The sequence below is a fragment of the Paramisgurnus dabryanus genome, chromosome 12 (assembly GCF_030506205.2).
Source record: "Paramisgurnus dabryanus chromosome 12, PD_genome_1.1, whole genome shotgun sequence".
Lineage (NCBI taxonomy): Eukaryota > Metazoa > Chordata > Actinopteri > Cypriniformes > Cobitidae > Paramisgurnus > Paramisgurnus dabryanus.
Window position 1 is genome coordinate 3,516,972 of NC_133348.1, and position 11,924 is coordinate 3,528,895.

General features: G+C 37.0%; 1 protein-coding gene across 3 annotated transcripts; it reads right to left on the bottom strand.

The window, feature by feature from the left end:
- Positions 1-148: 148 nt before the first annotated feature.
- cyp39a1 (cytochrome P450, family 39, subfamily A, polypeptide 1) lies at positions 149-11,867 on the bottom strand. 3 transcript variants are annotated; one of them, XM_073816346.1, is made up of 13 exons: positions 11,728-11,867; positions 11,069-11,174; positions 10,144-10,279; positions 9,776-9,950; positions 9,013-9,162; positions 8,565-8,658; positions 8,313-8,408; positions 8,110-8,200; positions 7,204-7,337; positions 6,730-6,825; positions 5,786-5,874; positions 1,302-1,389; positions 149-943 (listed from the first exon to the last, which is right to left on the bottom strand). In XM_073816346.1, exons 3-13 carry the CDS (start codon positions 10,238-10,240, stop codon positions 875-877), a joined length of 1,179 nt encoding a protein of 392 aa, XP_073672447.1. In that variant the 5' UTR covers positions 10,241-10,279; positions 11,069-11,174; positions 11,728-11,867; the 3' UTR covers positions 149-874. The 3 variants fall into 3 exon arrangements, with proteins under 3 accessions (XP_073672447.1, XP_073672446.1, XP_065112276.2); XM_073816345.1 differs by lacking the exon at positions 11,728-11,867 and adding an exon at positions 11,283-11,632; XM_065256204.2 differs by lacking the exon at positions 11,728-11,867 and having other exon boundaries at positions 11,069-11,632.
- Positions 11,868-11,924: the final 57 nt, after the last annotated feature.

An 11,924-nucleotide genomic window follows, 5' to 3' on the forward strand; every position in this document is an offset into this window, starting at 1 on the left:
TTCCCTGGTGTTCACATTCTTTTGTCCATTCCCTGAAAGATGACCCTGCTTGTCAAAATCATACTTGCAAAAAAAAATATTGCATTAACAGACAATTCAGAACCAAGCTCTTTTCTGAAACCCAATAAAACCTTGCCAGAAACAAAAACACAGCAAAACACCACAAGGGTTTATTGTTCCAAAATGTAAGACACCAGCAATGTCACTTGATTTTACATTTTATTAATGTAAACATTTTATTTTCCTTACAAATTAAGGACACTTCAAACATATAAAAATTGCTCATTGTAAATCATTCCTTATAATGTGTTAGAAAAAATGAGTGTACACAGATGCAGTAAAGCCCATACAGACTAAAAGACAGATGTGTTTATAAAAACAATCCTTTTTACCACTGCAGAAAAAAGAAGCACTGCTAAAGCGATGTTTATAGATGTAATAATGTGTTTACATAGTTTTGCTTCACAAAGGAGAACCACCACTTAGATACATTGTCTATAAACTTTGGCTTACTTTGTCTATTTCACATACAAGATGTTTAGGAGTCACATACCCATGAACCTTAATTTACTTTATTACATACTTCCTGAATATGATAAAAGCTCTCGGTCTGAGAGAGGAATTTCCACAACATGCTTTCTGAAATCTATCACCTCTATTATGCCATTACTTATAAAAGAGGTTGACACAACAAATCTCCAAAATATATACTGTAAGAGCTAAAAATACCTTTAGGATTCATAACTTCCTGGTTTCCTTTACAAAAATACAGTGTTGGCCCGTGTCTAAGTTATTAAATCATGTTAATGCTGATTCTTCAAACGTCTGAAGATCATCCCAGGATACAACGACTTTAAACAAAGCACTAAGCACTCTATCTGTGCTTGTATTTCACAGCGAAGGATCCTTCGGGCTGCTGGGTTCCCAACAGATGCAGAGGGCTCTAAAAGAATCATACATGTGACATATATTTAGTAAGTAATAATAAAATATTTCATTATATTATTAACATATATTAAAACTAGTATTTTGTTCTTCTCCAAAGTATACTTTTTTGACCCATAAAATAGGCTCGTGAGATGTTGGTGGGATAAACTAACAAAGTTATTTTTGGGCAGCCTGAGAATTGCAAGAGGAAAGCGCAGGATGGTGCTTAAGCATTAGACTGGGCTGTTGTTGGGTAAATACTGCCATAGGAACACATCTGGAAATGATTAACCTAATGCCTACTTTGAAGCCATCTCTTTCAAGGCTTATTTAACCATTCCGCATTGGACATTCATCTTTCTCGGCCCACTTACCGGTTTAGGCACCGGATCCAACAGAGTAAATTCAAACTTCTGGAGAATCATGGCCACAAACATATGCAGCTCCATAACGGCATACCACCTGTCGACAGTAAACAAACAGGTATTGACACCTATTTAAATTATTTCTATAAAGTGCTCTTGACTTTCCAAGTCTGCTCGAATTGCTCCATATATTAGTATTCTGATCGTAAACTGCATGTAGCTGCCACCTCCTCTTAAGCGCAACTGAATACTAGGAAAACGAACAGGCAAAATGTGAATAATGCTCCAGTTTTGCGTTTAAATGTTCAAACTCCAAATGCATTCGTAGCCATTGCTGAACCACAGGCCTTTTCTGGAGGTAAGAGGGGTTGGGCAGTGCCGGCCCGAGCCTCTTAAGGGCCGGGTATACTTTTTTTCCGCGTCCGCGTCCGGCTCGCGCGCGCACGCGTCCGCGCAGCTTTCCGGGTATAGTCCCCGCGGCTACACGCGGATGGCCGCGTTCGACACTATACGCAATACAAATGATTTCTTATTCAAATTATTAGTCTAACAGGCTGTCAGTGCAGCACTGATTTTGTGACATTTAGAGTACATTAAAACATTAGGATAGGTGAAGAAAAGTAACTGATCCACCATTGCAAACACAGTTTAGAACAAACAAGAAGACAACAAAGAACAGGAATCAAACAAACATGCTCCAGAGCTTTCTGTTCTTGGAAGAAGTAAAAGTTAAAGAAGAAAAACGATAGTGTGTGTGCAAATGCTGTTTATTTCCTTTGTATAATTGTTTATAGTGGAGTGTCCTGTCTAAATATTTTCACGCGCATGCGCTGTCGTACGCGGACTGTACGCGCACTGTCCGCGCGGTCTCAAATTTTGGGCTGCACGCGGACGGTCCGCGCGGCCGTCCGCGCACCCTCCTGATGACGAAAATGACGTCATGCGGACGGCGCGCATACGCGGACGTCCCGAGTATACTTTCGGCTTTAGGGGCCCTAAGCAGAATTTGTTTGGGGGCCCCCATAACCAATTTTTTAATAAAAAAATAAAGAAATTACAAACATTTATAAAAAGAAAGTAAGGGCTAAAATTAGCATTAAGTACAGAAATCAAATCAAATGAATCATAACCCTGTCTTTATTGTATGAATTAAATATAATTATTATTTTTTAGAGCTACAGAAGTGATTTTCTCTTTGTCTTGGATTGTTTGATTAACATTAATGACACAGACTTGAGTAGGTTAATTGAGGTTACTGTCTCCTTAAGAGAAGCACGGACCTGGTTTCTGCCTAATCTATACATAAACCTAAGACATAAACAAATGTGTTTATTGAAAAAAGAATACTGTGGAGATCATTTTGTTTGTATGTGCCCCGTGCTTTCTGAAATGCGTCTCTCTCATGTGTGCACTATTGAGGGCACTTAAACGCGCGTGCGCGCACACACAGATGTAGGACGAATTACAAACGGTGCAGCATAAAAAGGTGTTTTTTTGGCTCTATTCGGCAAAAGTATGGTAATGGACTACAGTATGACACACAGTAGCGTAACTCTCTCTAAAGTTTAAACATCAAGTGTTCTGATCTCTGAAGGGCATAGTGAGGATAACGTATGACTGGAGCAGGACCGGACACATTCAACCGAATGTGCGTCCATAAAGCTGCCCACTTCAGCGCCTTTTTGCAGGTTAAATGGTTTAAAATCACTCGAAATGTTAACATTTGCAAGCCTTTGAAACACATGAAATGATAAACTTTCCCTATTTAAATGTGTGTATTAATCTGCAAATCGCATGCGAGCCAAACTGTGGGTCGATAACGGATCAACTGCGATCTGTCACACCACTTTTTTTATTTTTTTTACTTTTTTCACCTTTTCTTATTTCTCTTTTTGGCACCAGAGGGATACATAGCCTACTTTTTTGTGACATGGTTTATCATTTATTACAGTTACGCGCACTTGCACGCTGACGCGAATTGTCAATTAACGTGAGGTGTCTATATTGCGCATGACTCAAACGCTAGCACTGCAGACACACAGTAGTTGTCTGCAAATCAGATTTTTTTTGTCTTGAATTATTCATTAATTAATTCATATTCATTAATTCATTCATGTATATTACTTGTTTAAGTTATTTAATTGTAAAAAAAACAATTGGGGGCCCCCTGGTGGCCATGGGGCCCCATGCAGCCGCTTAGTTCGCTTATGCCTTGGGCCGGCCCTGGGGTTGGGAAAGATATGTTAAATGCTTAGATTGCATTTGATGGTTGGCAAATATGTGGTGGTTCCTGTGAAAGTGTGAGAATGAAAGTAACAAAGGTAGACAATAAAGAGAAAGTGAGATTAGCTGGTCGTCTATCTTGAAATAATTAGCCAAAGTAACCTTGGGGACGTGATTAATTCGGGGGCATTGTATTGGTGACGCAAGTAACCTATCTCCTGAAATGATCGAAATCAAATCACATTGGGTGAGGAAAATGAAATGTAGTCATTCATGGGCACGATCAGCTAAAGCTCATTATTGTTACTGTGACCTCTGTCTAAGAATCAGACTAAAATCCTTATGACACTCTAAAATAACACTCATATGGGGCGGTTTCCCAGACAGGGCTAGTCCCAGACTAAAGCATGTTTGAGCTGCTTTAATTTAAAAACATCTTGCACTGACTTATCTTAAAGGGGATATATCACGAAAATCTAACTTTTTTTTTGTTTAAGTGCAATAATTGGGTCCCCAGTGCTTCTATCAACCTAAAAAATGTGAAAAAGATCAGCCCAGTAACTTAGTTTTAGTAAACCATTCTCTGCAGCCATGTGAAAAAATAGGTTTAAGAAATTTGGCTCCCCTTGTGATGTCAGAAGGGGATATCACGCTCCTTAATTTGCACTATCCAACCATGGCACTGCCATTTAGTGCAGAGATCAGCTCATTTGCATTTAAAAGGACACACCCAAAAAACAGCACATTTTTGCTCAAACCTACAAAGTGGCAATTTTTACATGCTTTAATAAATTATCTATATGGTATTTTGAGCTAAAACTTCACATATGTACTCTGGGAACACCAAAGATTTATTTCACATCTTAAAAAAGCCATTAACATATATCACAACCATTTGTCTCAATTGTTTTTTTTATGTTTGTTTGTAAAATCTACTTTAATGTCTTAATATATAACTCAGGCCTAGTCCTGGATTAATCAAAACCCTGTCTGGGAAACATTTGAATGCAGTAAGTTTGCAGCCACAGATGGAAACTGATTTTTCCTCAGCAAACATGCTGGCAACACTATCATACTTCACTGTTATTCTTTCATATTGCTGTGATGCCCTAGCTATGCTAATACATTACATGACCATAAAGAGGCTACGTGTGATGCAGCTCAGTTGCAATACTGATAAAATGAATAATCCAGGTGATATTACTGATTTTGATTTCATCGTAGTAAACAGCAACATTTAAGTTTTCGGCTGAAATGTTTTACAGGGCATCTCTCCCAGATATATTTTCAGTGTGATAAAGGCGGAGCGTGTCTGCATCTATTCTGAAGGGACTGTGGACAGGCTCCAGAAAGGTCAGTGGACTGTGCCTTTGCTTTTGATCTTCATGTGCAGCTGGGAATGTTTCCCAAGTCTTTATATGGCTCTATTAACGTCATACTGACCATGGCTGCACAATCCCCAAGGACCCTGATGATGTCATTAGCAATCCATATCCTCCTCAACCTTCTTGTACCAATTTCTGGTTTTATCTTGGCGTAAATAATGGAAAAGAACGGAGATATAGGGCAATAGAGTTAAAAGGAAAAGCATGGGCTCCTGCAGCTTGTGCCATTTGGTAAGTCTCAGCCTTTGTGCAAGCGGATACATCAGTCTTGCCCAAAATATGCATAACGTTGCATTCAATAAACAGACGGAGAGAAATAGAGGTAAACAACATGTAGGTCATGTAAAAAAAAACATGGGTCTCTTAACAATGGTGTTAGATGCTGAATGATGTTTATGCCTAGACGTCCATCTTATGCATGGACCAACATTTAAAAAGGAGGCAAGTTTTTGGGAAGGAACAGCCACTCTTAGAATAAAGGTACAAGAAGGTACCAAAGCTGTCACTGGGGCGGTACCTTTTCAAAAAGTACACTTTTGTACCTAAAGGTGCATATTGGTACCTCAGAGGTACACATTGGTACAGTAGGGGTACATACTGGTACCTCAGAGGTATATAAAGTATCTGTACCAAAATAGCACATATTAGGACCTTTTTAAAAGGTACCGTCCCAGTGACAACTTTTGTTGCTTTATTTCTGAGAGTGTACATATGAAAAATATATCAATGTCTTCAATAAAAGTGTAATAGAGTTTAATAAAGTTCATCTCAAAATGGCCGCTTTAAATCCTTTTGAAAAGATTATCGATTCAGCTGTCCAATGAAAAAACAATTATTAGCACATAAAATGAATATTATTTGCATAAACATAAAAGTTTTTCTAACCTTCCTGGACACTGATTTTTCCCCCCTCCAAATGCCACGAATCCCTCCAAGAGCACATTCTTTTCTAAATCTGCCTTTTCCCATCGTTCCTGTGGGAAGACAAGTTTAATCAAAAAATAATCCATGCAGGCGAGGTCGAGTTCAGAACACACCCTATAAACCCCTATGAGTCCCAAAGGTATACCAATACATATTAACAGTAATCTTTAAATAACTTTTCATAAAAGGTCCATCAAATGATAAATTATAATCGACAATCAAACTTTAAAACACTGTCAAAAAGTTCCAAGTTTTCACAAATTCTATAATTGTCTAAATCATGAAACCATGCATATCAATTTAGACATCAAAGTAAAACTGAATAAAAAAAATTCCCTTTATAATGTGATAAAGAGAGGTTTTGCTTGCATGGTGGCTCGGCTTTTAAAGTAAACAAATGTCTTGCTAAAAAACGATGTAGGACTGACCCGGTCCACTATTTCCCTCAAGCCAGAATAGCATTAGTAGACAGGAGCGTAATGGAATCTCTATAGGCGTTTGCCGGAAGGTTAATTGTGAAGATAACTGTCAGGCGTTTCTCGAACACATAGACCTATTATTCCCGCTGTAATGGAGCGCAGCTGGAGTTTTCCAACACATTCTGAATAGCACTCCATAGCTTGCCAGACAAAAGAAAAGTGGGAATTTTTATTGAAAGTAAATACCAATAAAACGGATGCCAGTTCCATTTTTGATGCATCAAAGAGCAAAACAAAATAAAAAGACTCCTTTGGTAACGCAATACAAAAACATTCAATATTTAAGGACTTTACCTATTGGAAAAACTTTTTTATGAGCATGTGTCTTCTGTCTGTTTAATTCTTATTTTGGTTTATAGTGGAATTTGTGTTAACCTCTTCCTGTGGCTGAGATCATTCAGAACGAACAACAGTGAAATTACTCACAGGTTTGAAATCTTCAGGATCTGGGAAATATTTGGGGTTACGATGAGCCCAATAAGGAGACAACATTAGCATGTCTCCAGGTGGGATGATGTAATTCTGAAAGACAAAAAGCATGTACACATGTACATATTTCCATAAACACGGTAAGCCAAGAGAAAGCCTGATAATGTTTGCTCTGTTTAATGTAGCGAGTCAAAGTGCAAATGCAAATCCTATATTTTATCTATAGAATGGTGGAGCCATTATCTATTGCAGTGGTCTACATAATGCTTCAGATGTCTAAAAGGACTTTTATTGTCCTACTATAAACAGCCTGCTATTAACTGCACTTAGAGCTTTTCTGTGACAATTCTGTCTCAATACGAATTTGATTTACACATGAAAGTTGCAGTTGGTCTATGTGCTGCACTCTGCATAAATATAATGGAAATGCTTTATAGATTATAAATATATGAATAATCTCTAATGGCTGACCTGTAATTTGAGGGGCCGCACTACTTTACGAGCAATGGCTCCAGGGGCCCTCAGCCGAATGGCTTCCATGATACACCACTTCACATACGGCATCTTCTGTAAGTCATCTAGAGTCACCTTTGTCTTCTTCTTGTCTTAAAGGCAAAACAAACACTAAAGAGACTATACACAGCCCCAGCTATTTTGTATGAATCTGTCACGCTCCCTCCCTGTCAGTCCTCCTGTTCTGTTCCCATTGTATTCACAGTTTGCCTGCATGCCTCACTATCATCCTTCACGCTCCCTCACCTGTCTCGTGTCTCCAAATATCCTCACCTGTCAGACATTATAATCATCATCTCCTTGCGATTTAAGCATGCCTGTGGTTGTCTGTTCTTAGTCACTTGCCACAGACTAGTCACAGAATGTATAAAGATTATATATGATTATCCTTCTCCCTTCATACATACCACTGCGGCCAGAATAGAAATTGGGTGGCAAATGTAAAAAAAAGTCAAATAAAAACAGTAAACCAGCTTATAATACGTATAGTTTGACCTTGACCTCCATTTACCAGAATAATTGGGCTTATTTTATTGTACATCCAATTCCTGAAAAGTGGCATATGATAAATAACGCCTTCAACTTTGACAGTGCCAGATCCTTGATAAGATGCAAAAAGCCAGACAGTACTTTAATTCAAGGCCAATCTAATACAATGCATGCATTACTGTAGTCCAAGGCCAATCAAATGCAGTGCATGAGTTACTTTAGTTCAAGGCCAATGCAATCCATGAGTTTGCTGCCCTCTTGTGATATTGGCAGGAAATGCAAGCATAACAGGTGTCTAAGCTTAAGGTATTATATTATTTAATGCATTAATTATAATACATTTTAAACAGCTATATATAAACTGAAACTACTTACCTTGGTCTTTGAAAGCATCTTTGATCTGTTCCATTGCCATTTTATATACTTCAGGCTTAGACAAAATAAAAGCAATGGCCCAAAATGTTACCTAGAATAGTACACAATTTTATCGATGGTGAGAGTAAGCCACATGATACAGGTACTGTTCAATCTGAATAATTAGATAAAAAATACTGAGATTATATAAAATTTTCACTTACTGGTATAGCATTTGCGAGGGACGCCCAAAGCATTAACAAACCGTAATTGGGCAGATATTTGTCTGATATTGATGTAGCGAGGCACTGTAGTATTGTCTAAACAAAAACAAAAAAACTTTGGTATTAAATACAGTGTTTAATAAAATAACTTGATGGCTTAAGCCTGATTTGCAAAAGTTGGTTGATGGATGATTCAGAGCTCAAATGGACCAAAGTCATATAAAAATGGTAAAGTATTCAGTTTATTTTTACCTTGTGACCATTCTCACTTGAGAGGGTCTCCTCTGCTTTTATAACCATATTTTTCAGGAGAGAAATAAGCCACTGCTTTGAGTTTGCCCATTCCCTGTTAAAGGATGGCAACTTACATGTAAGAAACATCACAAACTGTTTGCATTGTTTTTCAGTATCTATATCTTAACATTGTATTTTTTTATGTACAAATCTATCATAATTAATATAAAACAAGAGAAGAAAATTATTTGGCCTATAGGGTAAGAAAAAATGTAATATGATTAATATATATATTTTTTTTAAATATTTTTATCCTTTCTAAAGCATTTATCCAAAGCGACTTACAGGGTATAATTTTCTTATAATTTTTTATAATTATGCATTGTGTTCCTTGGGATGGATTCAACAACCTTTTGCTAATGCAGTGCTCTACCAGTGAGCTACATGAACACTATCATGGACATACTTGAGGAATATGTCTGGAAGTTGAGATCCATACTCAAATCCATCATCATAAGTTGTGAACTTATCCAGGAACTCCTGCTTGGTGAGGGGGGTGCTAGGGGAGTTACACCGGCCCAGTAAATTGCTTATTACTGCTGGATACATAACACTCCTAAAAAATTAGACGGTCAAGCATGATTTACAAACCTACATTTAAATGCATTTGTTATAATTGTCTTACCGTACTTATTATCTCAAGGTCATATCAAGATATGTCAAGTATGTATTGCTATATTTTACAATACTGTAATCCCAGTGTGCAAAAAAAAGGGGAGTAATAATTCAAGCAATCAATAAAGACCTAAACAACACAGATTGGGTTATCAGTCCTGATTTATAAGTTTATATAACAGATAAGATAACAATTACTTAGAATTTGAAAATCCTTACAAACACACAACAGTTCAATGTTACAGCTTTTACTGCACTCAAAAATCGCACTAAAAGTGATTCACTTATTGGGGAACCATTGTTAGTGCTAAACAGAACCATATTGTGCTATGTTGAACCATAAATGGTGCAATAGTCATGCTTTAGCACCACTTCTTGTTCTTTACATAGGTGCTATATAGCACTAAAAATGGTTCTCCTATGGTTTTGAGCTTTTGGTACTACTTAGCACCATTTGTTTTACAGTGTTGTTGGTGCAAAATGTATGGAAGGTGCGTCTGCTGTTCTCTAAGTGAATGGTGAATCTAAATAATTGATGTTAGGAAAGACTATACTTGATAAGCTCATTTAGTTGTCCAGATCCTTCACTTCCTATGGTCTCCAAATGGTCATTAAATTCTTCACAAAGGGGTCCAGAGAGCATCGCTGTGTTGCCAGGTGTCAGTCTGCCCTTGACTATGGCCAAACAGGCTGGATGGCACTCATAAAAACTCTCCTTGCTGACAGAAGCTGAACAAGAATAAGATGAGTAATCATTTTATCACATACTGCAACATTAATGACATCCAGACATAAAATATATTGGAGAAAAGCCATTTAAGATCCGCTATAAATTATGTATTGAAAAAAATGTATAGTAACTTTTTTAATATTTATAATCATACATTAAAATTATATAAAAAGTTATTTTGAAGCATTATACCTATGTTATAAACGGGTTCTTGTACTGCTTGTTCAAAATCAACATCTTTGGATGTAAAAAAAACTCGGAAGTCTTCGTGTAGAGTCACAAATGTCATTCTCTTTCCAGCTGCTAAAATAGTGAAAACTGGTCCATACTTGAGAAGAAAAATAACAATTAATTAACGGTTCTGTTGCAGCTGCTTTCATTGCTATTTGATAAAACTAATGCATCTTCTTTTAAGGTCCACCATCACAACAACAAAGCACTCAGTCCATCCTTTATTAAAAAAACATGTCATTAGCTTTCACAGAACTGGCACACCAAAACAAAAATTTTGGCAGTAGAGGAACTGTGTACGGCTTTTGCAGTCTGCCCTAGTTGCATAAATTAGTTGTGCTTAACACATTTCCCAAATTCGGTAAGTGGCACAGTTCATAAACAAAACACAGGACTCCGTGATAAAAAAAAATAATTAAATAAACAAAGAAAAATATATACTGCTTATATATACCTAGATAATGCATTTAAGCTATTTTTATTGTTTGTTTGTTTGTTTATTTATTTATTTATTTATTGCTGTTAACATAAAAACAAAATACCATAAAGATAAAACCTAAGCATGATAGACAGCTCTGAAAATGTAACTGTTAGCAAAATTTGCATGTGAACAGCTGGACTTGGACTTCAACCCACTGGCAGATCAACCACGGGTGATTTTGCAATACATAAAAATGTCATTTGTCAAAAGATCTAATTATAAATTGACCGATTTATGCCACAAATGCTAAATAGGTTTTTTTTTAACAAAATATGCATAACTAAAACAAAAACTGTCTGTTTGCACCTAAGTTCTGCAAAAAAAAAAAAAAAATCAATACCATAATTTTTTGTGTAATAATGTAGATCTATTCATGCAGAGAGTTTCTTAAAAGCTCAAACTTACTGTGTCTCTGGCTTGCTGTATAAAATACAAAGGTGCCTTTCCAAATTCAAAGGCAGCACCGAACCAAGGTATCCATCCTTTTATGCATGGAGGGGCGTTTGGATGACTTTTACCAAAGAAAAGATTAATAGAAATTAATAAAATAATTACACACAAAATTAAAGTAAACCACTCCATGGCAACCCACAGACGAGTCCTTAGACGCACAACTCACACGCCTCAAGTGACAGTGTGGGAATTGATACTGATGATATATACCACTGGGTCGCATGGCAGACACGATTCCTAGATTTCCATCTTTAATAGTGTGACACTAAACTCCTCCTACCAGATCGTGAACTCACATACCCTCCTATTAATAATATTAAGCTTTCTTATAATTATCCGAACCCCTTCCACTAATGCATAAACTCCTCCCACTAGACCTACAACCTATCTCACCACGAGACTAGTCCCTCCCACCTGGTGACAGGTGCTCACAACTGTATTTTGACGTTGTTTTATTTTATTTATACTATTTATTGGTAACAATCTTAAATAAACTAAAAACAAGTAAACACAAAACATTAACAACTAGTTGTGTGTATAAACGAATTTTATATATTAATATATAAAATTACATTAATAGATCTCAATGAGTTATAAATTATACACTTAACTGCTTTTGAGGAAATAAAGTGATGTACGCATTTGTATTTAAGTTTAAAGTCTGGTTTTAGAAACAAGTTTGCGTGCTGACGACACGCCTATGACGCCACACTCCATCCGGGTCCTCCGCGCCTAGGCCATGACGTCACGGGGTCCAGGAATGGCGGCGCTGTCTGCAGAGGGAAGCAGCCCGAAGAGCCCGAAACTT